At 59.3% G+C, this 25,147-nt stretch overlaps 2 protein-coding genes across 11 annotated transcripts; one reads left to right on the top strand and one right to left on the bottom strand.

Annotated features, from left to right (window-relative positions):
* The first annotated feature begins 434 nt into the window (after positions 1-434).
* MMS19 (MMS19 homolog, cytosolic iron-sulfur assembly component) lies at positions 435-16,976 on the top strand. Of its 5 annotated transcripts, XM_062579693.1 has the most exons (31): positions 435-549; positions 5,124-5,172; positions 6,017-6,117; positions 7,720-7,805; positions 8,272-8,346; positions 8,797-8,866; positions 9,070-9,198; positions 9,398-9,459; positions 9,736-9,822; positions 10,198-10,272; positions 10,570-10,647; positions 10,956-11,094; positions 11,552-11,706; positions 11,943-12,021; positions 12,261-12,386; positions 12,721-12,802; positions 13,143-13,240; positions 13,634-13,774; positions 14,079-14,234; positions 14,499-14,598; positions 14,779-14,881; positions 14,994-15,068; positions 15,204-15,330; positions 15,409-15,509; positions 15,590-15,646; positions 15,759-15,945; positions 16,079-16,161; positions 16,242-16,406; positions 16,500-16,559; positions 16,683-16,783; positions 16,862-16,976. In XM_062579693.1, exons 5-31 carry the CDS (start codon positions 8,275-8,277, stop codon positions 16,887-16,889), a joined length of 2,736 nt encoding a protein of 911 aa, XP_062435677.1. In that variant the 5' UTR covers positions 435-549; positions 5,124-5,172; positions 6,017-6,117; positions 7,720-7,805; positions 8,272-8,274; the 3' UTR covers positions 16,890-16,976. The 5 variants fall into 5 exon arrangements, with proteins under 5 accessions (XP_062435677.1, XP_062435679.1, XP_062435678.1 ...); XM_062579695.1 differs by lacking the exon at positions 10,956-11,094 and having other exon boundaries at positions 11,542-11,706; XM_062579694.1 differs by lacking the exon at positions 7,720-7,805 and having other exon boundaries at positions 445-539.
* A 549-nt stretch (positions 16,977-17,525) lies between these two features.
* Positions 17,526-25,065, bottom strand: ZDHHC16 (zinc finger DHHC-type palmitoyltransferase 16). 6 transcript variants are annotated; one of them, XM_062579700.1, is made up of 12 exons: positions 24,978-25,065; positions 23,301-23,445; positions 21,564-21,813; positions 21,120-21,314; positions 20,675-20,763; positions 20,408-20,436; positions 20,064-20,197; positions 19,747-19,794; positions 19,037-19,122; positions 18,617-18,740; positions 18,474-18,544; positions 17,526-18,069 (listed from the first exon to the last, which is right to left on the bottom strand). In XM_062579700.1, the coding sequence occupies exons 3-12, from the start codon at positions 21,795-21,797 to the stop codon at positions 17,955-17,957; spliced, it is 1,125 nt and encodes a 374-aa protein (XP_062435684.1). In that variant the 5' UTR covers positions 21,798-21,813; positions 23,301-23,445; positions 24,978-25,065; the 3' UTR covers positions 17,526-17,954. The 6 variants fall into 6 exon arrangements, with proteins under 6 accessions (XP_062435684.1, XP_062435686.1, XP_062435682.1 ...); XM_062579702.1 differs by having other exon boundaries at positions 21,120-21,233; XM_062579698.1 differs by having other exon boundaries at positions 18,474-18,740.
* Between the last annotated feature and the right edge of the window lie 82 nt (positions 25,066-25,147).

Here is a 25,147-nt window from a genome sequence, read left to right as displayed (position 1 = left end):
CGCCCTGCAGCCGCGCCGCCCGGCTCTGAGCGCCGCGGCCGCCCCGCCGCCGGAGACACCCCGCGCCCCGCCCTCCCCAGGTGCGCATGTGACCGCCGGCGGCGCCCGGCCCGGCCCCGGCCCCGGCCCCGGCCCCGGCCCCGGCCCGCCCGCGCCGAGACCCCCGCCCGGCGCCGGTACCGGCGCCGCCCCGCGGGCGCGCCCGCCCCCGCAACGCTTTTGTCCCATCCGCCCCGCCGTACGCGGGGAGCCCCGCCCCCTCGGGGGACCCGCCGCTCGCCCTCGGCGGCGGGGCTGAGGGGGCGCGTGCCCGCAGTGCGCAGGCGCCACGGCCCCGCCCCGCGCGCGGGGGCCGGCCCGGGGCGCGGCGCATGCGTGCGGCGGGGCGCGCCGGCGGCTCGCGGCCCTGGGCGCGGAGGGTCATGGCGGCGGCCGGGGCCGGGGCCGGGGCCGGGGCCGGGGCCGGGGCCGGGGCCGGGGCCCTCGCCGCCTTTGTCCAGGACTTCGTGGCCGGGCAGCAGGACGCGCGCGCCGCTGAGGTGGCGGCAGGTACCGGGCGGCGGGCGGGTGGGACGGGGCCGAGCGTGGGGTGTGGGGCGGGGGTGTGGCGTGGCCGGGCGTGGCCGTGGGGCTGTGGGGCGGGCTGTGGGGCAGGTAAGAGCAGGAGCATGGTTATGGCCGAGGAGCTGTGGCTTGGGGCAGGGGCATGGCCTGTGGGGCGGGCTGTGGGGCAGGGCATGGCCATGGGGCTGTGGACGGGCTGTGGTGCAGAGCAGGGGCAGAGTCATGGGACTGTGGGGTAGAGCATGGGGCAGACCATGAAGATATGCTGCAGCGTATGGGGCTGAGCGTGGTTATGGCTGTAGAGTAGGGTATGGTCCATGGGGCAGAGCATGGAAGATGGGGGTGGGACAGGGAAGGTCATGATTATGGAGCTGTGGGGTAAAACATGGGGCTGTGGGCAAGGTATGAGGGTGTGAGGTGGGGCAAGGCATGGCTATGGGGCAAAGTATGAGGCATGGCTGTGGAGCAGGGCAGGTAGTGCTGCATACCCATGGAGCTGTGGGGCAGCGAATGGGTGTGTGGGCATGGCCAGGTGAACATGGGGCTGCAGGGGGGATGGGGCAGGGCATGGGGTGTAGATATAGGGCAAGACATAGGAGCATAGAGCCAGGCATTGGGTTTTGGACATGGCCATGGGGCAGGGCAGAATATGGGTGTGGGATTGTGGGGTGAGGTCTGGCATTTGGGTGATCATGGAGTAGAGCAGGGTATGGGGATGGGATGTAGGGAGCCACGGGGTGGTGCAGAGCAGAAAAAGTGTCATGGGGCACGGTAGTGGGAACCGGGGGGCTGTGGGGTATGGGGTAGTGCTATGGGGTGGAAACTAGTCAAAGAACAGGATGGAGGCCTGAATTTGGGGGTGAGGAACAACTGTGAGATGGCTGTTGACAAAGGGCACAAGGAATTAAGGACTGTGGGGGAGATGTGGGGCAGCAGCAAGAGCAAGGGGCTCTAGGGGTGAGGTAGACACAGATGCTGGGCAGATGCAGGGCTGTTCAGAGCTGGGGTGAATGCAGAGTTGCACAGTACCCAGGATGGATCAGGATTTTGGAGGGCTGGCCTAGAGCATGGGCAGGAATTGAAGATGTTGGCTACTGGTGATGCTGGGGGGCTGGCCTGGAGTGGGACTTTGGGGCAGGGGGATGTGATGTGGGGTGTGTGAGGCTGTGAGCACTGGAGGTGCAGGGGGAGCTGCAGGATGGTCCTGGGAACAGCTGGCCAGGAGGTGGAGGTTGGCTGCCTGTGGGAAGGAAGCCCCCTTGCCTTGCCTTTGGGAGGAAGCTGATATGCTGCCTTCTCCTGTCCCTGGTTCAGGGGCTCAGGCTCTGGCTGCCCTTTCTGTGGTTTCTCCTCCTTTCCTGGCAGGGCTTGAGGTATTTGGTTTCCCTGGATAATTTGTCTTTCTGCTTGGAACAGCAATTTGGTGACTTTGTTACATTGGGGAATTTGCAGCTTCAGGAATGTGGCTTTTTAAGGATAAGGCAGAGCATTCGTGTTTCTAGGCAGTGGCTTCTGCGTGTCTGCAAAGGATTTGAGAGAGCAGAGAAGGACTGCATGGGCTGCGTTCTACAGCGGGGTAGCTTACAAAGCCTTCCCAAGACTGATGAACTGTGAACTGTTCAGTGGTATCTTGGTGATGAGATGAGCTGGCAAAGCTGGCGGATAACCCAGTGGTCCATGTAATGCACGGTGAAGAGGATGCTAAAGAAATTTGGAGGAATTCACTAAACTGTGTGACATTCAAGATGTTGCGAAAGAGTAGCACCAAGCCTCCAACGTGTTTGCGCTAGACGGGGGGGAAAGATAACCTTACAATTGCTGTTGTCATCTATGGTTGTGCTACAGAAGTGCCCTGAGAAAGCTTTGTCTCGTCAAAGACATACAAAGAGATAAGCCATTCCCCCCCAGCTCTCATCAGCCGTATGGCACTTGTGACAAACCTACCTTGACAAGTGAGCGAGCCAGCGAGCGTCTTTTGGCCCCTCTGACCTTTCATAGAATCGTACATCAGAAATTATTAAATTATATCACGTCCCCTTGAGCCAAAGGGGAGGTTTTTCTAACCTTGTTGCCTTTGCGCGATTGTTGGAAGAAACATATTGAGCTTCTCATATGTGTTGCTGAGTATTAAATTAACTCTAACTTGGCAAGTGGAAAACTTCAGTGCTGCTATAGGCAGCTCAGACTGTACAGGTCAGTGGGTGTCAGAAGGAGGCTGAACCCGTTTTTATTAAAAAATGGGGAGAGAGGGATGCTGCTGTTGTGGAAATCTATCAGTGCTCACTGTGCATACTGTGTTCGTGTTTTAAGGGAGTGAGGGAGATAGGCTAAAATGAAAAGTGTGCAGAAATGGTTAATGTCTGGAAAGATAACATATGAAAGAAGGGAGAAAATGGAGCAGATGGATTCCAAGTAATGATACAGCAAAGGTAAAACACTTGCTTCAGTTTAGCCTCTCAAACTGCAGGAACACCAGAATGGAAAGGCAACCCCTCCTGATGAAGGGAATACTGGCATTCAGGAAGCGTAATTAACCTTGGGAACTTGCTGCTGCCAGATGTAGAGGCAGACGTTTCGCAGGCTAACTACTGTGCTTGCAATGCTGCTGAGGCAGGTCTAATTATAGCTGTGCTTGCTGTTAAACCATGGTCTCCACTGCTACAGCGTCTGCTGCTGGCGCTGTGAGCACGAGGCAGCAGTCGCAGGTAATGGGGTAGGCTGGAGCAGAGCTGAGGGAACATCAATAGTTGGTAGTGGTTAGATCACTATGCTTCAGCCCTTTCCTGTTGATTGGGAAACCAGCAGTTCTGGGTAGATGTTGCTTTCAGTCTTTGAAAATGCAGAGGAGCCGAGTGGGTGGTTGTGGAGAAGATGTTTGTCTCAGACTTTCCACGCAGTGGCTCAGGAAAGAGGCACGAGGGGTTTTAAGCTCGCTGAAGCTGTGCTCTGGGAGCAAGGAGCTGGCATCCTAGAAGTGAAGGGGGCTGCATGAACTGTCTTGGCAGTCTGCTGTGCATCATGCCAGTGCACACCTGCTTGCCATCGCGCTTCTGCTTTCCTGCAAGAAACTTCATCAGCACCTTACAGCTGTCACTCGTGGCACCCTTCCCCCCCCCCCCCCCCCCCGTCAGTTTGGGCCTGTCGATTCTGTGGTCTGCTGGACTCTTCTTTTTCCTCTTGACTCGCTTTATGCACCGGTTCTGTCCCTCAGTCCAGGCCGTCTCTCTCTGTTATGCCAAGTGGGATTGAAGCCCTGTTTCTGGAGCTGGGGCTGCTGGCCCTCAGAAAACATTGTCATAATTTCTTACACCCCCAGATACCTCTCTCTAATGAAACTCATGACTTCGTGTCGAAGTTAGCTGCTTTAGAAAGAGCGAGTGAATGTTTGCAACAGCAAACAGCAAGCAGGAGACACCAGCTGAGACAAGGGAAAGCCCCAAACTGAAAGCTTTAGGCTTTCAGTTATGTGTGGGTCTGCCAGTCATGTAGGCTAGACTTCAGCAGGACACGGGAACAAATAGTGCCTTCTAGAGCACCCAGAAATGATCCTGGGCGAAGATGGTGAATCTCGTTGCCTTTTTGTGGAGAAAAGCTGTTTTACCCAGGTGGGAGGCAGGGGATGTTGCTTGTGTCCCAGCAATGTCCCCTGTCATCTGTGAGTCAGAGGTTAGCAAGCCCAGGGTAACACACTCCCTTGCCTCCCACACCACCTCTGCCCACAGGGCACCTGCAGAGCTTTCATACTGAGCGTGTGTCACGTCAGCTGTGCATGGCAGGAGTGGAGAACCTGCCCTCCTGCCAAAGCTCTTGTAGGATGCAGCAGGTCCTTGCCAAAGCCTCTTGAGGAGTGACTTTTTCCCCAATTCAGTTACAAGGAAATTGAGGCGTTAGATCTAAGTGAAGCAACCTGGTTTGGGTGTCAGACCTGGCAATAGCCTGCCAATGCTGTGCCTTACTCTGACCACAAAACCATATTTCTTCCTTCTCTCTCTCTTGCAGCAAGTTTGTGCAGATGTCACTCAGTGCAGCATAGAGATGGTGGAGCCAAGAGGGAAAGCTGGGTGTTTGTTAGTGCCTGGGCTGTTTGGCCAGGCTGCTACCTGTTAAGAGTGGATTTCTGTTCTCCCTTGGAGCACCTGGGAAGTTGTGCTTGGGCCCCTCCTGGTTTGCCCACATTAGAGAAGTGCTTTTTGGTGCCTTGGCAAGGCAGAGCGCAGTGAGGCTGCTTCTCTCAGGAGTGGGACATTAGTGACAGATGCAGCCAGGGTGCTGCAGTGGCCGCAGCAGTAAGGTATAGGCAAAGCACTGGGAAGTTCATTCCTCACCGCTTGCCCTCAACTCTGATCCAGATGAGACTCAATCCCAGAGTGTTCACAGGAAGGGCTGGAGGTGGCTCCATCCCTGAGTGCACATAGCTCTGACTGCGCTGAAGGAGGTGCCGGCCACCAGACAGCCTTTCCCGTGGTGATGCTGGGGCACTTCCCTTGTCTCCAGCACCCTGCCTAAAACACCAAACTGAGAGTGTTTGGTTTATTCTCTTAATCATTCTCTTTTTCCAGGGGTCAAAGATGGAAGGTGGACTGTACTGCAGCTTGTGGAAGCCCTTGGGTAAGAAAAGCTTTGCACACGTTTTGCATCATTTAAGAGTGTTGCAGAAGAAATTCCCACAAGGAGGGTTTGTGAGAAGGAAACACGCATGGTAACAACTCATCCAGGATGAGCTAAAGCTAACTGTAGCACTTGGGCAGACATGCTGCAGCACACAAGCCTGCAAGTATGTTGTCCACTCACAGTACTGGGGCTGAGCTGTGTTTTGTCCTCTCAAAATTCAAGAGCCATTTGGGAAAGGGCAGGGCCATACCAGGCCTTGAGGCTCTCCCAGGACTGAGGAGAGATGTTGTGGCAGGCAGTGAGCCACAAGGCACATCTCAGCTGGGGTTGTCCCTAGCAGGAGCTGCCTGAGTACACAGCTGCACATCTCCATGTCATATTGTTGGCTCGCGTCTGTGAGCTGTAGTGGCCTGGGACATGTGGCGACTCATTTCTCCCAAGATAAGGACTGGGTTTGGCTCTTTGTCTGATGCTGTTGTCTAAGGCTTTGCCCTTTTTCAGCCCTTCTGTCCTTGGGAGCCTGAGTTTTTGGGTTGTAGAGCGTGGTGGAAGAATTCTTTCATTGGTCTGACTTGAGAAGAGGCTTCTTTCAACTTGTGGTTGTGTAGCTCTGGGGCCAGATGTATACTTGTAATAAAGTCAGGATAGGAGGAGTCTGCTCCCACCCTGCAGGCAGGAGGGCTGATGCCAGGAGAAGACCCAAGTTGGGCAGGACTATGTCACTGGCCCCCTGCCTGGATGGTAGTAGCACTTCTTCATTTTGAGTTTGCTCAGGGTACGTTTCCTGCTCAAGTGTCCCTGCTCACAAGAGGTCTTTCGGGTTTCCATCATGGTTGGCTAGGTCTTGTCTGGAGAACACAGATCCTCGGACGCGAGGACGAGGCGTCCAGCTGCTGTCGCAAGTCCTGCTCCAGTGTTACTCCCTGCTCCAGGAGAAGGAAGGTAAGGGCTGCACTGGGCCCTTGGGTGGCTGCTGGCAGGGTCGGGAAAAAGCCTGTGCCCTGAGAGGGTCAGTCTTCTGCTTGACAAAGTGGCTGATTTAGTATTGTGACCATCTCAAGTGTCAAAGTCCAAGGAGGATGTAGTGCCTCACACTGTAGCCTTTTTGCTACCCTCACAACAAATTTGGGTCACTACGTGAATGAGCTAGAGCTCTGGAGCAGCAGCTGGTGCCTCCAGCACTGTGTAGGTGTTGCACACCCAGGCATGCTCAGTGGCACGTGGAAGGCTGGGGGACATATCTGCATGACAAAGTTCTTGGGTGGTGATTCACTGCAGGAAACCCATCATTCACAAAGCAAGTCACACCTCAGTCCTGGTGCCTGCCCACGTTAACTCTGGGGGGGTCCCTGTGGCCTGGAGAGGTCAGAGATGAGCGTAAGAGTGATGGTGGAGTGGAGGACTTTGGGGGAAGGAGGAAGATGCTCCATTCAGGGAGGCAAGGAGAAAGTTTGGCTGTGTTAAATGCCACATAGTTTCTGGCTGGCAGCAGAGGAAGCCAGTAAGTGCTGTCAGACTTTGACTTGGATTAGGGAACCTTGCTGATGGGTAGCTGAACCTGTGCTGGAAGGGCGGGGGCGACAGAGCAAGTAGGTGAGGTGGAAGAAGGAAAGGAGGGAGGTGAAAGTCTCTCAGGCCTTGGCCTTTGGCTCTATATGAGGCTCAGGCTGGTATCAGGCAGGGCTGAGAGCAGCTGTGCAGAGAAAGATGCACACAGAGCTACTGGTGTAACTGGAATCAGTTGTAATGACAGTGACGAGGACTGTGGTGCTCCGTAGGGGTGGCAGAGATGTTAAGGTTCAGTGGAGAGGCTTGGCTGTCGTGACAGCTGAGAGAGAGGAAGGAGCTGAGTTAGAGCCAAGTCACCAGGAGCTCCGGAGGAGGGCGGGCAGAGCCAGCCTTCTGGGAGGGCACCGGCAGCTGCTGTGACCCTCCCCATACACACACTTCGTGGCCCTCCTCACACAGCCTGTTTCTCAAGCACGTTGCGTCAGGCCGCCTCCTTGGGGGGGGCGACTTCTGCAGCAGCTGTGGGCGCAGGATGCGGCCAGCCAGCTCTTCCAGTCTGCTTCCTGCTGCCGCTCCCCAGGCCCCGGGTGTGCTGGCGCCCGTGGCCGTGACTCAGGGTCCGGGAACGTGTTATGGAGCCAAACACGGGGACCCAGGGCTCCTGTTCCAGCCGTGCGCCCCACCCCACAACATCCTCCAGTCCCTCTGCTGAGCAGGCTTCTGCCGGTTCACTGCCAACATCTGCACACACATGTCCAGACAGGCCAGTGCAGACACCTCCCTGGTAGCTCCAGCGTCTCTGCAGTGGCCAGAGGTGGTGCTGCCCCGCTGTGGTCAGACATGGGTCATTCACAGGGGAAGGGAGAAGGCGTCAGAGCCAGGTGGGTGCACCAAACAGTGGCAGAAGCTGGGTCAGCTCTCACGTTCATCCTTGCGAGGTTTGCTCACTGTTCAACCTGCAGCTGCTTTCGGCAGAGCATGGGGCTGGTGCTGAGTTTCCGGGGACTAACACACTTTGATATCTGTTTCTGGCAGTGCTGCACCTGGTCCTGTTCTATGAGAACCGGCTGCAAGATCATCACCTCGTGATCCCCTCAGTGCTCCAGGGACTCAGAGCACTGGTGAGCTCGTGTCTCCCAAGCCCACAGCCGCAAGGACATGCTTTGCAGCGGGACTGGGGAGGTGCAACACCTGGGTGCAGGCTGGAGCAGTGTGTCAAGCAGAGCCCAGCCGGGCTATCGGCTCCTACCTAGTTACATTGCCCTGTCTCCTCCATTCCTGCTGAGTCCCTTGCAGTATGGTAGGGGAGCTGAGACTGCCTTGATTTTCTGCCCCATCCTGGTACTGGGGCAAGAACTCTTTGAGCACCCGGGGGAGCAGAATAGATCCTCCTTCCTACATGCTAATGCCTAGGGGCTGGCTTTTCCTAGCAGAAGAGACAGGAATCTTGTCTTGTCTTGTTAGTGGGAATGGCAAGCTCTCCTCAGGGTCTTGGGAGGATCTTGCAGTGCTAGAGGTGGCTGCTGTACAGAGGGCAGGAGCTCTGGGCTGTTACTGTGGTTCTTACTTTGCTTTACCTGTCCACAGAGCATGTGTGAGGTGCTGGCCCCGGGGCTAGCGGTGTCTGTGCTCAAAGCCATCTTCCAGGAGGTACATGTGCAGGTGAGCAGTGTGATTCCTCGCTGTTCTCTGTGTGTCTGGGGATGGCCTGCCCTCCCTGAGGACTGAGACCGTGTCAATCAGTAACAGTACAGTGCCCCTGGGGAGCTCAGAGATAGCATGGTTCACTGCAAAGGCAAAAGGTAGCTGGTCATATTTGGCCCTTGCCCTCTCTTCTCTCACCCCTGGGGGAATTAACTTTCTTCAGACTTTCTTTCAGGCAGCAAGTGTGGCCCTGCATGATTTGGATTGTGTATACATGCAGTTCTGTTCAGGTGCAATCGCACAAGCATGTGTACACTTTGCACATGGTAAATGGGATCTGTGTGGCAGTAGGCAGCAGCTGAGCTCCTGGGGGTCCTGCCTGCTGCTCTAGAGCATATGCCTGCCCTTGGATGCTGTGTAGCAATGTTGCTGCATTGGAGGCTTGTACTAATTTGCCCTTCCCTGCAGTCCCTGCTGCAGCTGGACCGTCACACAGTCTACAGCATCATCACCAACTTCATGGGCACGAGGGAGGAAGGTGAGGAGGCCAAGGCTCATGCTGGAGTTGCTCAGGCTGGAAAAATGCTTGCTTTGTCCTGCTCGGGGCAGGGTGGCTGTGTGGAACTGCTTGTGAAGAGCTGGAAGGGCTCCTGAGCTGGGGAAACAGGGCTGATTTCACTGTCACGTTGGTGAGGTCTGGAGTTCTGCAGCCCTTCCTGCTCATGCTCCTTTCTTCTGCAGAGCTGAAAGGCCTGGGAACTGACTTCACCTTCGGCTTCATCCAGGTGATGGATGGGGAGAAGGATCCCCGCAACCTGCTAGTGGCCTTCCAGATCGTGCGTGATCTCATTGTCAAGAACTATGCCCTGGGTGAGCCTGCTGTGTGGAGCTGATGAGGGAACATGTCACTTTTCTTCCTGCTGTCAGAGAGATGGCTCTTGGGTTGGGCTGGGGATGTCCCTGACATGATTTGGGAGCTGCAGAGCCAGCCCATGGCTGGTGCTGAGCGCAGATGCTGTGGCCCTCTTCACCAACATCTCTGCTCACATACTTTGTCCTCTCCCTGCAGGTCCCTTTGTGGAGGAGCTGTTTGAAGTGACATCCTGCTACTTCCCCATTGATTTTACTCCAGTGAGTCTGCCCCCTGCCAGAGACTATTCATTTTCCTAGTGTTTTTTCATGGTGTTGTGTCCCCTCCAGGAAATGGGAGGATAGGGTGGGCAAAAGGCTTGTCTGGGCAGTGCTGTGCTACAAGCCATGCTATTCAGGCTGACAGGCCCGTGCCAGGCTGGCTCTGGTGGCCAGCATTGCTGCTGCCCTGCTGGAGATGAGGTGGTGCAGCCTCAGCCAATGGCTGCATTAAGAAGTTTTCTAACAGGTCATCTGCTCTCTGTGCTCCCCTTCCAGCCCCCCAATGACCCTCATGGCATCCAGAGAGAAGACCTAATCCTGAGCCTCCGGGCTGTACTGGCCTCCACACCCCAGTTCGCTGAGGTAGGTGGCTCCTTGGCGGCTCTTGGGCACTAGGCTGTTCCTCAAGCACAGGCTGCATTTCATAGTGCTGCAGCTTTCTGTGTGACTCCATGGGAAGGGAACTGCTGGGACAAGGGACAGGGAATCTGTGCAAGGGCAGCCCTGTGTCCTGCTGGCAGCCCCCTACTCCCACTTCTCCCTGGGGCTGGGCATCGGAAGGGTGCTGGTACTGACACCCTGAGAAGAGGGCGCCTATTGCAGGCATCCTCTCCTCTTCAGATCTCCTGGAAGAAGCTGAGCATGCAGTTCCCATGGGGCCACAGATGTGTGTGTGTGTGTGTGTGTGTGTTGAGGTGGCACAAAGAGTAGGATGAGTCTAAGTGCCTCTCTCTGCAGTTCCTGCTCCCTCTGCTCATTGAGAAGATGGACTCAGACCTGCAAAGTGCCAAGCTTGACTCCTTGCAGACCCTGGTAAGGAAGAATCACCTTCTACCCTTAGCCCACGAATGGCCTGTCCTGATGGGAGGAAGAAGCATCCAGCCACGTTCAAGTTCCTCTCCTGTCTCTACCAATCAGTAACTCTTCCTTACAGAACCTGGTCCATTCTTTGCAGGGTCCTTCTTGGCCTGTATCACTCCTTGCTCTTACTCTCTCCCTTGTGGGGTTCATGCAGCCCTGTGTGAGCCTGTTGGAGTGGGCAATGTCCCTGCTCTGTGTCCTCCCTGTACTGGCTTCTCTCTGATGCTTGCTTCTGGCTCCATCCTGCAGACAGCCTGCTGTGCCATCTATGGGCAGAAGGAGCTGCAGGAATTCCTTCCCAGCCTCTGGTCATCCCTGCGCAGGGAGGTGAGTACTTCAGGGCCCTCAGCAAATCCTCCAGTGCAGTTGGGCTCCTCCTGGGCTAGCAGCTAGGCTAGGAAGACCCTGTATCTCCCAGCAGTCCCCACCCACAGCGTTGAACAGCCTCAACTAAAATCTGGGGACAGGTCACCCATACTGAAACATCCCTGGGGCTCACTGGATGTGCCATACTACATGCTCAAAGCACGTTGGAAGTGAGGCTGGAGCCAAGCCCTTCGGCCCACACTTGGAGTGTGAAGCTTGCAGTTGGGGTCAGCATTGAGCTCAGCTCATCCCCACGGCCTCTCCTGTAGGTGTTCCAGACGGCGAGCGAGAAGGTCGAGGCGGAGTGCCTAGCTGCGCTGCACGCTCTCTCTGCCTGCCTGTCCCGCTCCGTGCTCAGCTCCGACACTGAGGACCTCCTTGACTCCTTCCTCAGCAGTGTCCTGCAAGGTAGCCAGCAGAGATACCTACCCAGCAGGGAGCAGCTGGGCTTGCTGAACAGGGCCTGGCACTGCCAGGCCTCCAAGCATCCTCCTAGCCAGAGGGGATCTGCCCTTCTGTTCTCTTTGAAACATTTTTCCTTTCCTTTCCAGCTCTGGCAGCTAGTGTTGGTTTCCTCAAGGGAATTAGCTGCCGGAGAGAGAAGGGGGCACAGTAGGGAGTACCTGTTGGATTGAGTTGCTTCCCTCTCTGTTGGGTTTCGGATGTCCAAGGCTGCACTGTAGCCCTTGGAGCTGAGGGAGGCAGCTCTGTTAGGGAGCTTGTTGGCTCTGTTAAGGGCGTGCTGCAGCTTAGAGCTGTGGTACCCTGGAGCTCAGCAGCACGTCCCAGCCCAGATATCGGCTTTGTGCCTGCACACAAGGCAGAGGCAGCTCTGCCGGTGTGGCTGACGCCCAGCCTATCTCAGATTGCAGGCATCATCTGTGCGAACCCGACATGAAGCTGGTGTGGCCGAGTGCCAAGCTCCTGCAGGCAGCAGCAGGTGCCTCCCTCCGCACCTGCCACCGCATCACCTGCAACGTTGTGCCCCTGCTGCTGGAGCAGTACACCAAGCACCCGCAGGTGAGGGGCAGGCACCCTAGGCTCTGCCATCATAGACAGCAAGGCTGAGTGCGGCTAGTGTTCCTGTGTGGTGTGGTGGGAATGGGCACTGGTGGAGGGCATCAGTCGGAGTGGGTGTCCTTTCCTATTTGCAGGTGGAGACCCCCTGGGCACCCTCTGGCCTCACAGCACTGGGTTGAGTCATAGCAGTGTCCAGTAGTGACAGTGATCTGGGTTATACTTTTGTGCCCCTGCAGAGCAGCCAGAGGAGGACAATCCTGGAAATGCTGCTTGGCTTCCTGGAGTTACAGAAGAAGTGGGGACATGTGGAAGAAGGTAAGGCTTGCTGATCCCTCTGGAGCCATCTGTGTCTCACGGGTTCTGGTGCTGCCCTCAACTGCTCCTATGCTGGCAGAGAAGGAAAGCTCCCTCACTTGGACAGTTGTGAGTGCAAACCACCAGCCGTGTCCCAGAGATCTCACATGCTTGGGTGTGGACTGGCAGGGCCCCAGAAAGGGCCAGTGAGGTGCTGTGGTCGTGGCTGTGCTGTGACAGCTCTGTGCCTCTGTCTCCAGATGAGAGTGCTGTGCTGGCGCTCCGAGCCCCAGTCTGTTCTGTGGTGTTCTCGGCGATGACGGACCCCAGCGTGCACCTGCAGTTGGTGGGGATCAGGGCGCTGACCGTCCTGGGCTCACTGCAAGGTTGGTGTCTGGCTTCCCCTGCGTGGTCAAAGGGAGGTGTCATCCCATTCAGGGAGATGTGATAGCATATGGCTTGGTGGGTGACACCTGGCCTGCTGCACTGAGGGGGTGGTCAGATCCAGTGCAGGAGAAGTGGTGGCACTTCCTAGCTAGGCCACAAGTTCCAGGGACACTTGGTCTCTCTCTTGCCTGTTTGTACTGGGTACCTTATATCTCTGGAGTTTGGCATGCTGCTGTGTTGCTAATAACCTGGCTGAGACAGAATGATGCTGGCCAGGACACCAGCATCTTTGCCTTTGGCCAATGGCGGGTTTCCTCTATGGCTTTGTTCCAGGCTTCCTGTCTCCTTCTGACCTGGAGCTGGTTGTGGATCACCTCCTGCGGCTCATTCTGCACGAGGAGGATTCCCAGAGCAGGTGAGGGACTGGCTAGAGCCATTCCAGTCACCTGTACTCTGGGAAGAGGAACAAAACCTGGCTTTGCTGCAGAGAGGGGCTGTAATCTGAATGAAGGCACAGGAGCTGTCTGAGCTAAGAGTCATGGGATAAACTGGGTAATTTCTGGGCTGGAAATTGGAAAGCCTGGGCCTTTCAAAGTGGGAACTGTGCTTCACCTCCCAGCAGGGTGAACAGAGCAGATTGTCTCCAAAAACCCGTTTCTCAGCACCTTCTAGCCTGGGTCTCTGCAGCCTGTGTACAAAGAGCCCAGGGTTTGGAGCACTCACATCCCCTCTCCCATTCTCTTCCCATCTTGCAGCGAGGCAGCAATGGAGGCAGCTGGATCCCTGGCCCCCATCTATCCACAGATTTTCTCTGGGCGCATGGTACCGAGACTCGGAGAGGAGCTGCAGTCAGGTAGGGGCTCGTGGCCGTAGGGAAGAGAATTACTTCTGGTATTGGGGTGAAGCCCTGTCCCGTCCCTGGTTGGCTCCTAGCAGGCAGTGAGGCTGTATCACTCAGGGTGGGTACATGGCTCCCTTCGCTGGGGGATTCAGCGCAGGCTCCATGGTGCTGTCACAGGGAAGGCTGTGCCAGGGGCTGACAACTAGCCCGCACTGCTGGTACCACTTGTGCGAGGAGGAGATGCCAAGCCGTAGACCAGGCAGCGTCCCTTTTGGCTTGGAACGGGCTAGTTCTGCTGTGCTATTTCACCCCATCCAACCTGATGTGGTCTGGGCCCTGACTGCCCTTGGGCTGCAGGGCCTGGGGGTCCCTGCAACACCCATCTGAGGTGTGTGTCCTGTTCAGAGTGGGAGGAGGAGGGCTGCCGTGCCCCGCGCGCCCTGCAGCAGCGCTGCCTGCAGGCCCTGGCAGCTGTGTCCACGCACACCAGCATCGTGAAGGAGACCGTCCCCATTCTGCTGCAGCATCTCCGACAGGTGCAGAAAGGTAACAGCCCATGGTGGGCAGCTGCACACAGCACTTCTGGGCAGGATCTGCCTCTGTCACAGAGGGTGGGCTGAAAGGGGGGCTGGGAAAGCAAGGAGACGGTGTTGATGCTGGCAGCCCAGGGCTGGGCTGTGAATCCTGCTGATGGAGGGTGAGGAGGGAGGGCTGCATTGCCCTGGGCGCAGCCATGCTCTGTAAATGGCAGCACACACCAGGATGCTACTGGTGTGCTGCCCCCAGGGTCCCAGCACCAATGAGGCGCGGGATAGTGGCTGTTCCATGTGATGGTGACTGTGCCCTGCAGGGAGTGAGGCCAGGAACGCCCAAGACGTGGTCTCTGTGTGCCAGAGTCTCCACCGTGTGGCCCTGCAGTGCCAGCAGGATGCAGAGAGTTGCTGGTACTACCACCAAAAAGTGGTGCCCTGCCTGCTGGCCATGGCTGTGCAGGCTGCCATGCAAGGTAGGTGCAGAGCTGGGAGGGAGAGAGGGGGACGAGGGGCAGCTCCCCCAGGCTCTGTGGGGTCCCGGGAGCCCCTCTGGGGTTGCCAGCCCTGCAGGTTGCAGTGCTGCCACCCTCTGGCAAATGCAGGCACTGTGGGGCCCCAGTGCCCCGCTGGCAGGGCCAGAGCTGCAGCGTCCCACAGCCTGTGTGGGTCACTGACCTGTGCTACCTCGTTGCACTGGATGGCCATGGCAGGCTCCGACCTGTCCCTGTTGTCTGCAGAGAGCACCCACCCGTTGCTGAGCAAGGCACTACTGGAGGAGGAGGCCCTGGCTGCCATGGTCCCTGTCATCAGCGCTGCCAGCACTCACCTGATCCCTGAGTGAGTGATGCTGCGGCAGGCCACTGGGATGCTGGGCACAGCGTCCCCTTACCGGGAGGGGCACACTGTCTTCCTCTCCGCTGCTGTTTGTTCAGGGAGGTCCCGTGCCACCTGGGAGGTACCCAAAAGCTCTTAGTGACGCTCCCAGAGCAGCACATTGCGATGTCTCCTTTCTCCTAGACTGGCTGCCCAGAGTGTATCCCATGTGGTACCCCTCTTCCTGGATGGAGAGGTCTCCTTCCTGCCCCAGAACAGTTTTCCTTGCTCCTTCCAGCCCTTTGAGGTGCGTGGGGTGCTTGGGGCTGAGGCAGAGGCAGGGAATGTGATTGTGGGTGCAGAGAGATGCAGCTGCTGGTGAGGACTGGGATGATGTGGGTGCTGTTCTTTCCGCACAGGGTGGCGAGCGCTTGGAAGCACAGAGACGCCTTGTTGCTCTCCTCATGGCCTTCGTCTGCTCCTTGCCCCGCAATGTAAGTTGGGGGAACAGAGTGGAGGGGCTGTGGCCAAGGGTCCTGCCCAGGACTGTGGATTAAGCAAGCTATATAGGAAGAGAAAGGAAACAGTTTTGGCCCCCCAGGTCGTAGCAGGTTGCGAATCTCTTTCAGGTGGTGATCCCCCAGCAGGAAAGGCTGCTCCGGGAGCTGCTAGCACTCAGCTGCTCCTGCAACTGCCCCTTCACGGCCACCACAGCAGCCAAGTGCTTTGCAGGGCTGGTGAACAAGCACCCAGCAGGTAAGAGAGCTGGACAGGCTACTGTGGGTCCCTGCGCAGCGCTGCTGGGGGGATGATCAGCCTGTCTCCTGTCCCCAGGGCAGCAACTAGATGAGATCCTGCAGCTGGCAGTGAACAGGATGGAGCCTGGTCTTGCTGAAGGGCCCCACCGAACACAGGCACTCACCCTGCTGCTCTGGGTGAGGCCTGCCCCAGGTGCTGGAGGGGAGGGAGAACCGGGGGGATGGCCCCACATGCTGACTCTGCTTTGTCTGCACAGGTGACCAAAGCCCTAGTGTTGCGCTACCACCCGCTGAGCTCACACTTGACAGACAAGGTAGGCTGTATGAGGGGCTGGGTGCTCTTGGAGGAGCCTACCCTCTTCCCCCACAGCTAGGTGGGAACCCTTGGCACCACAGCGTATGATCTCAGGGCACTCTCCCTCACAGCTGCTGGGCCTGCTGGGTGATGCAGAGCTGGGTCCTGTCGCGGCCGACGGCTTCTCCCTGCTCATGGCTGACTCCCCGGACGTGCTGCACAAGGGCTGCCACGCTGATGTGCGCATCATGTTCCGCCAGCGCTTCTTCACCGACAACGTGCCCAAACTGGTGCAGGGCTTCCATGGGGCTGGCCCTGGTGGGTGGCCACCCTTCAGCCCCAGCCTGGCTGCAGGGCTGGGCTCGCCACCCGGTGCCCCCCTTATCTAGGGGATCTGCGCTGGGATCCTCTTCTTCTTCTTGCTGTCTGTAACCACCTCTGCTCTCCACAGATGTGAAGGCCAACTACCTGAAGGGCCTGTCCCACGTGCTCAACCATCTCCCCAAACCCGTGCTGGTTACAGAGCTGCCCACAGTGAGTGTCAGGCTGGCTGGGGGTGACAGGTGGCAGAGAGCACATGGCTGGAGAATTGCTCACATCTGTATCCTCCTCAGCTCCTCTCTCTGCTGCTCGAGGCGTTGTCCTGCTCGGACCGTGTGGTGCAGCTCTCCACATTGAGCTGCCTCCAGCCGCTGCTGCTCGAAGCCCCCCAGATCATGAGCCTGCATGTCGACACACTGGTCACCAAGTTCCTCAGCCTCGCCTCCAGCCCTGCAATGGTGCGTGCGCCCCCTCTCCTCTGCCCCATGCACCCTATTTCCCTGCCTTGCACCCCAGCCCCCTGCACTGCCGCTCACTCCTCTCTGTTCCAGGCTGTCCGCATCGCTGCCCTGCGCTGTGCCCACGCGCTCACCAGCCTGCCCACCACAGTGGTAAGTTCTTCACCATAGCTTATTGCTTGCCCCTGGGTGGAGGCTCCCAGAGGGTCCCAGCCCTCCTCCTGGAGGGCAGACAGCACCCCGGCTTTCTCAGTAACAGCAGTCTCTGTCCCACAGCTGCTCCCATACAAGGCACGGGTCATCCGGGCGCTGGCCAAGCCCTTGGATGACAAGAAGAGGCTGGTGCGGAAGGAGGCGGTGGCAGCACGGGGAGAGTGGTGAGTGTGTGTTGTTGTAGCCACTGGGGAGCTGGAGGGTTGGGGACATGGCTGATGGCACCATCTCTGTCCCCACAGGTTCCTGCTGGGGAGCCCGGGCAGGTGAGCACCCTGCATCCCCTCCCTGTGCTGACCGACAATCTAACCAGGACCCCGCTGACCTGCCAAGCCCTTCGACTGCCGCCACAGACAGACCCAGCTGGGGCTGGAGCGTGGGGGCCAGCAGGCAGCACTCCTCACTGCGGCACCTTCCCAGCACCCCCCAACCTTCCCTGCACCGCAGGGGGGAAGAAGCTGTGTCACTTGTGGCCTGCGCAGCCAGGGACAGTGACGGACAGACTCGCCACGCCACGTGTGAGTGGAGAGGGCAGGCCTGTGCACACCTGTACAGTGTGTGGCCACTTGTGTGCCAGAAGAATAAACACGCCTGTTTTGGTAACACTGTGGGGCCTCTCTCTGCGGTCCAGGCTGGGACCCCTCTGTGCCATAGCCCTGGCCTGCTGGGCTTTGCTTTTCCATTGTCCGTATTACCAGGAACGTTCCTCCCACCCAGAGCTGCAGCAGGCCCTCAGCTGGTGAAGGGCTTTGCTCCCCCTCATGCTAATCTGAGCAAAAGACAGGATCCCCAGCGGTGCTTCTATAGCTAAAGGTTACAGGCTCCTGCTCCCTTCTCCTCCCCTGCCCCCAGGAGGTCATGTTCCCCTACCAGGAAAAAGAGCCAGTCTCCTTAAAAAAAAAAAAAACAAAACCAAACCACCATTTATTGGGTGTTCTTACATTCTTAAAAAGGCTCAGTGGCAAGTACTTGGTTGGGGGGAAGTATACCGTCCTCTGAGCTCAGCCCTGCACAAGCTGTTTCCAGAGAACCAAATTAGGCCATGTGCTGGCCTGTACCTATGTGTAGCATGGGCAGCACCTTCAGCTCGTGGGAGAGCACCAGTTTGTGCCCACCCCCTTCCCTGGGGGCTGCCTGCAGCCACCAAGGAGCCATCAGAGCAGGCGTTCCGGCATCGACACTGTCCAAAGAGCTCTCAGTGGCTCTCGCTCCAGCTAGCAGCACATGCCAGCATCTGCCTTCAGCCAGGTGCTTGGGCCAAACAGGATGACAGTGGTGGTCTTGCGCTTCCCTGCCTGCAGGGCAAGGACAACTGCAGCACCCAGGCCCCGCACCTCAGATGGCCAGGAGCGGTGCACGCTGCTCTGTCACGCAGGGAGGGAGGTCCCAGCTCAGACCTGTTCCATGGGGCAGGTGAGGAGAGGGCAGCAGAACCCGGGTGAGCCAGTGTCTGTGAGGAAAGAAATGAAGCTTGCAACAAAAATCTCAAGTCTTGGTGCTTCACAGCTCTGCAGGAGGTGGGCAGAACCCCAGGATCAGTGAGGGGATTGAGCCCTGTCCCTGAGCTCCTCTGCTAAGGTCCCCCTGGGGACTGCTTGGGAGCCCACTGTCCTGCAGCCTGCACCAGTGGGTGAAAGGGGTGCCAGCTAGGCCAGAGGTCCTCCCTGGGCAGGGCTAAGGAGCCACAGGACAGCTGAGTGCTGTGCCCCTGCCCGGCCCGAGCGCTGGTCTGGGTCCTATGCAGGGCCAGCTGAGAGTAGTGCATAGAATCAGATGTCCTGCAGAGAACTGGGGTGGCCTGGTACCCCCAGATGCTACTGCCCTTCCCAGAGAGGGGCTGCCCCAGGGCTTTACCTTGGCACGTCCACTCCCAAAAACACCTTCCAGTTATTCCAGCTGCCGTAACTGTAGGGGTTCCTGAACACCTGCAGGCCAGAGAGACACATCGAGTCCGGCTCTGCTCCAGCTCGCCCACCTGCTCTGGACACTGTGCTCACCTTGCCTTTCTTCTGCAGCCTCTGCCTCTCCTTTTTGTTGATGTGCCTCTCGATGCTGGTTTCCCCACGGGTGATGAGGGCAGCGTGCCACAGCGTGAGGGCACCCAGGGCCAATGCAACCGAGCTGGGGACAGCAAGGGACAGCAGGTCACCTGCAGGCCTGCCCTGCTGTGGCAGACGTGGGGTGGCTGAGCCTGCCTAGCTGGTCTAATCCTGTGTGACAGGGAGCTGAAGTCTCTCCTGCTGCACTGTGGCCTCAGAGCCAGCAGGACAGGGAACTATCTGTGCCAGACAAAGTCAGTCCAGCCCAGGGGAAGGCAGAGTGGACCCGATATCCCATAGCAGGGCAGGGCTGCAGCAGGCTGCGTGCCTAGCTCTGCTTCCCACACTGCCCTTGCTGCTAGCCCCGCGTGCTGTTACCTGCACAGGACCCAGAGGTAGACTATGCTCTTGTGGAAAGCCCGCTGGCGGAAGGAGAAGGTGGGTGGTGGGGTCTGGTAGTACGTCTGCGAAAAAAAGGACAGGAGTGGATTACATAAAGTGCTGTGTAGCTCAAGGGCCAGGTCAGAGGACTGCTGTACCCGTGACTAATGCAGGGATGAGGCAGCCAGAAAGGGCCAGGACCAGAACCAACACAACAGCCAGAGTGATGGCAAGGCAGCCTGGGACAGCCATGAGACAGACGGACACCACCTGACAGCCAGCAAATGAGTGAGAAGCAGCAGGTTAGAGGTAAGGGGACAGGGAGCAGCCACGAGGTTGGCCAGGACACCACACCACGCAGCAGACAATGCTCAGGCTGAAGTCCTTAGAGGCTGCTGCAGCTCCTCCCAGGAGGGCAGGGCCTGCGCAGCACAGCAAGCAGCTGCCTGGCTCCAAGGCCACTGCTGACACCAGCCAAAGCTGCTGGAGACTTGTACACAGGGAAGCAGCGCCCAGGACTGCTGGAGGCAGTGCCCGTAGCAGAGCTGCCCAGCCAGCCCCAGCTCTCTTCACCCATGAGATGCACATGGGTGCTGGTTTGTTCCTGCCAAGGGCTACACCTCGAGAGCGGGACCCAGCCTGCAAGGAGCTGCAGGGCAGCTCTGCTCCGTGCTGCCTGGAGCAGCTGGAGAGCAGGGATGTCCCACCTGGTTGGCAGCCACCTGCAGTCTCTCCTTCTCAAGCAGTTTCATTCTCTAGGGGGATGGAAAACACATGGCACCAGTTACATGTCTTGGAGAAGGCCCTTCCCACTCACTCCCCTGCAGGACCAGGGCAGCTGGGGAGCCCCACAGGAGACCAGAGGGGGGAAATAAAAATCGCTAAGAGGCCAGGGCTGGTCCAGCCTCGTTCTGCAAGCTCAGCCCAGGAAGCCCAGGCAGCTTCCACATGTGCTAGTGCTTCCTCTCCCACAGCAGGCCGTGGCGCAGGGGCCGGGGTGGCTCTGAGCCTGCCCTGCGCTCACCTCGATGGCTGCATAGGCGTCCCGGAACATGTCCCAGCCGCTGATGCTGCAGTAGATGCAGCCCAAGGTCATGAACAGGCAGAAGGAGAAGAAGTAGCGATGGTTGAAGTGCCCCACGCAGTTGTTCAGCCAGGCTGCCTCTGGGGTTAAAGGTATGTAACTGTGACAGGCCACAGGTGTGAACCCACTCCGCATGGGACAAGGGTGGCCCTTCCTAGCCCATCAGCTCCCAGCACCCTTCCCGGGGCGGGTGACTCAGGAGAGGCGCAGGGCAGGGAGAAGGGGAGGAAGCAGGGCCGGTTTCCCCCAGGAGAGTGCAGGGGGTTAGTACTGCAGAAGGATACGGCAGTGGTGGTCCATCTTCAGCACACACCTGGGAGGGAGGAGAGCAGCACAAGTGTCAGTGCCAATGCAAGGACCCGCTGTCGGGGAGGGGACAGGCACCTCCCAGCGTCCCTTTAGAGACAAGGCATGAAGCCAGCAGAAGGAAAGGGGCCCAGCTCCTGCAGCAGTGCATGAGGGGGGAAGAGAGGCGTCCCGGAGGCTGCCCCGCGTGGCGCGGGCACGGCGGCCTGGTGCAGGTGGCAGCGGGGCAGGGCGAGGGACTCTACCTGTTGCAGATGCTGCAGTGATGGGTGCGAGCCGGCTTGGGAGCAATGCACTTCCTGCAGATGGAGACGCCCGTGAGATCGTCCTTGGCCTGCATACGGGTCAAAAGAAGGTCAGTGTCCCTAAGCCCCACGCTGTCCCCTGCTTCCAGCACTTCTCTGTCCCCATGCTCCTCACCTCCCTTGTGATCAAGCCAGCCCCAAACAGGGCTGGGGACAACCCACTACCTGCCCCCCCAACTCCTCCGTTACTCACCCCTCCCCCCCCAAGTGCCACCCAGTCTCAGCCACCTCCATCTTGGAGAAGGCCTCCCGCAGAGACACCCTCAGGGTGGTCTGGCTGATCCCAGGAGTCACCCACAGCAGCCCAGAGCCTCCCCTATGGCTGGGGCCAGGCCTGCTCCTGGGAGAAGCTGGGCTGCCAACTGGTGCCCTGGCCTGGCCTCACCTGTGGTGGGTACCCAGGTGAGGTGGTGATGGCCATGTAGTAGTGGAAGACAATCATGAGGAGGTTCCAGTGTCCGTAGGCGAGGTGCCAGCAGATCCAGGCAGGTGTGTAGGTCTGCAGAATGAGGGGCAGCAGGCAGATGTACACAATGGCCACTATGGAGCTCGTCAGCCCGATCACCAGTGCCACAAACACCTACGGGAAAGGGAACTGGGTCACAAGCACGCAGCACCCGCCCCCGTTCTGCCGGGGCAGGATACAGGCATAGGAAAAGGAGCTGAACTGCACACCGAAGCATCCATTCCCTCCAGCTGAGCACGGCACACACCAAGCCCAGCACAGGCAGCCAGTTCAGGCGCTGCAGTGGAGAGGTTCAATCGCCCCAGCAGCACAGCTACCCCAGCCCCCAAGCCAGATGCACCCCTCCCCGCTGGGGATACTCACCACACCGAACCAACGGGTGACGTGGTCCACCAGCCAGTAGACAGGCTCAAAGAGGGAGTCAAGCACCACGTCGGCGTTGGTGAAGGAGTTGTAGAGCAGCGAGCGGAGGCAGAGGCGCCCGTAGCGCCACAGCTGCTCCACTTGCCGTACCAGCTTAAATCGCCGCCGCCGGCCCAGCCGCAGGCATTTGAGGAGCAGGCGCATCACCGCTGCGAACATCCGATGCCGGCTCATCCCTGCCACGCCGCACCTGTGAGGAGAGGCGCTCAGCACGGGCAGGCCACCCCACTGCCCGGGCACCGCGCCGTCCCTCAGCGAGGGGTGGGGGCTCCACGGAGAGCTTCTGCTCTCCTGGAAACACTGATGCTATTCACAGAGCCCTGAGCGACACCCCAGCTCCCAGCACCAACCCTGTTAGACGCTTGCATGCACAGCAGGGCCAGGACCTCTCCTTCGTCCTGCACAAGGACACAGAGCAGGAGGGGGGGTAGCTGTGCCCACGCTCCCGGAGGCTGTGGGGCTGCAACAGGGGACACAGGTGCCTCAGCCCTTCACGACTCGGCACAGACGTTCTCCAGTCCCATCTCGTCTTTCCCGGAGGAGAGGGGGCCGGGACAGCGAGACGGAGAGACTGACTCAGAGGAAACCAGAGAAGGCGCAAGCATTCGGGATGCTGGGCCAGTTCCAGGGCAGGGGCTCAGCAAGGATGCTCAGAGACCAGGGACAATCCCAGGCCTGGCCCCTTCCACCTAGTTCAGGACTAGGGGAGTCCTCAGAAGACGCTGCAGAGGACCCACGCCAGGATTACCCAACTACCCACAGAGGGCAGGGCCTGGACGCTGCATCCCTTTGCCTCACCAGCTGGACCAAGCCCCAGGAGCCACTCACCACCTCACAGCCCCACTCCAGGAAACGCAGAACTTCCCCCCCTTCCCTGGTTTCACCTCACACAACCCCACACAACAGTGAAGGAGAGGCAGGGCTGACCCCAGGAAGCCACAGGCGGAGGTGATGCTGTGCAGGAAAAGACACCCACGACCAAGCACTCACCTGCCTGCTGAGCCCCTCATCCCACCTGAGAGCTGTGCTGGGAGCAAGGAGGAACCCGAGCTGGCCCAGCAGCAAGGCAACTGATCTGCTGGGTCGGGGCCCCGAGGCATCCGTGCAGGCACGGCCCATCAATATTAACCAGGAGCGAGGCCACCCCAGGGTCCTGCCAAGGCACGCTGCGAGCCTGGGCCAGGCACTCGCTCCAGCGCAGTGCCAGTGCCACATCCTGCCATGGAGCCTATACCCCACACAACAGCTCCCAAGCCACCCTGGCCCCCAAAGCTGCCCTACACCTCCCAGCTGCTGTTTGCAGCTCCCCACTGGCCCCTGGCAAGGTGGGCACAGAGTTGCCCCGCAGCAGGCAGGACTCAGGCACACAAGGCAACCAAGGCAGGTCTAAGGCAGCATTCACCCAGCTCCAGCCTGCTGCTCATGCCACCCTGGAAGCATCTCCACTCCCCTATACTAGGGCACCCAGCCATATCCCCACCACGCCTAAAGCAGTGTGATGATGGGACCCATGCAACAGCAGAGCTGCTGGACCCAGCGTGGCCCCATACCCCACCCACAGGGGCCAGGACATCCCGGCTCCAACCCACAGGGGACCCACACTGGCTGAAGGGAGCAGGACAGTGCCACAAGCAGCAGAGCTGGCCCAGCGGGGACTGGCTCCCTGTGCTGTGATACCTGCTGCCATGCCAGAAGGAACCAGCAGTCCCCAGGGAACAGTAGAGGGGGTAAGGTCAGGAGCGGCAGCATCCAGATGGGCTGTCCGAAAGAGCCAGGGGCACCCCTCTGCCCTGTCCGGACAAGTGCGGGGCTGACCCTAAGCCTGGGAACAGCCAGACATCAGGCGCAAGATTCACCAGACCCAGCAACCCTCCCCAGGTTCCTCCTTCTCCTGCACGCTGACAACAGGGGGCAAACCTCAGTGCCACCTCTTGCCCTATATTTCCCCTGGACTCTGCCAAGACTTTTCTGCTGAAATATATTAGAAGAGAAACAGATTAGCACTTTTATCCTGCACAGCTCTTGGGTGGCATCTGTCCCCATCTTTTTAGCCTAAGAAAGGATAAAGTGCTGCAGCCAGGGGCAGGTCTTGGTGCTAGCCCTCCTCTCCAAACAAACAGCACACGTGCCTGCCAAGCTGGCTCCCCTGCACTGTCAGGCTCTGATTAAAGAGACTGCCTCGCCTTTGGTGGATGCTGGCTGCCGAGCTGGGGGCCCACGCGGGAGGCGCTCGGCCCAAGCTGCCCAGGGACGGGGCAGGAACCCTCTACCCCGGGGCTGCCCGCTGCAGCCAGCAGCACAGCCAGCAGCGGCAAGACCCTGGCAGAGCCGTGCATCAGCCCAGGCCCGCTCTGGCACCAGGCCTCCCGCCCTCGCTGTGCCCGCAGCCCCGAGCAGCCGAGCCAGCCAAGCAGGGCCATCTCCCCGCTGGGGAAGGGGTGGCGGCGGCAGCAGCAGCCAGCAGCCTGGCCAAGCCGAACACCACAGGTATCCAAACAGCAAGAGGTGGGGAGCGCTTTAGAGATGGCCCTACCCCAGGTACACAGACAGGCCCACAAAACCGGTGGGGATAGAGCCTTGCAGTGCCCCAGCCTGCGGCACCCCCCATTGGCTCCCAGCTCCCCCGTTCTGGGAGCACCCAGCCCCACAGCCTCCAGCCCTCCTCTGGCACCCAGCAATGTAACACAAAAGCTGCCCATGCCAACAGCCCCCAGCCCTGCTTCTGCGGCCCCAAAACACCCAGGCTCCCCACACCCACGCCCATAGCATGCCCCCATTCATTGCCAGCCCCACAGCACCCAGCCCTCCTCCAGCCCCATGGCATCCCCCCATTCATTGCCAGCCCCACAGCACCCAGCCCTCTCCAGGCCCATGGCATCCCCCCATTCATTCCCAGCCCCACAGCACCCAGCCCTCTCCAGGCCCATGGCATCCCCCCATTCATTCCCAGCCCCACAGCACCCAGCCCTCTCCAGGCCCATGGCATCCCCCCATTCATTCCCAGCCCCACAGCACCCAGCCCTCTCCAGGCCCATAGCATGCCCCTCATTCAATCCCAGCCCCACAGCACCCAGCCCTCTCCAGGCCCATGGCATCTCCCCATTCATTCCCAGCCCCACAGCACCCAGCCCTCTCCAGGCCCATAGCATGCCCCTCATTCAATCCCAGCCCCACAGCACCCAGCCCTCTTCAGGCCCATGGCATCCCCCCACTCACTACCAGCCCCACAGCACCCAGTCCCTCCCCAGGCCCACAGTATCCCCCCATTCGCTCCCTGCCCCTTCCAGGCCCACGGCATCCCTCAGCGATGCCCAGTCCACAACGCCCCGACACCACGTGCCGGCAGCCCCCCACCTGCGGCCCCGCCGCCCGCCGCCTCCATGCCTGCCGGCCCGCCGCCCTCAGCCCCACGGGCAGCTCCCGCCGCCCCGCAAACTGCGCCTGCGCCCCGGCCGCGCGGGGCCTGCCGGGAAGAGCCGCTCGCCGGGCGCCGGACAACAACTCCCAGCAGGCAGCGCGCCCGC

This window comes from Rhea pennata, chromosome 7 (genome assembly GCF_028389875.1).
Source record: "Rhea pennata isolate bPtePen1 chromosome 7, bPtePen1.pri, whole genome shotgun sequence".
NCBI lineage: Eukaryota > Metazoa > Chordata > Aves > Rheiformes > Rheidae > Rhea > Rhea pennata.
Note: the sequence above shows the minus strand (reverse complement) of the source record. Positions and strands in the feature narration are given on the sequence as shown.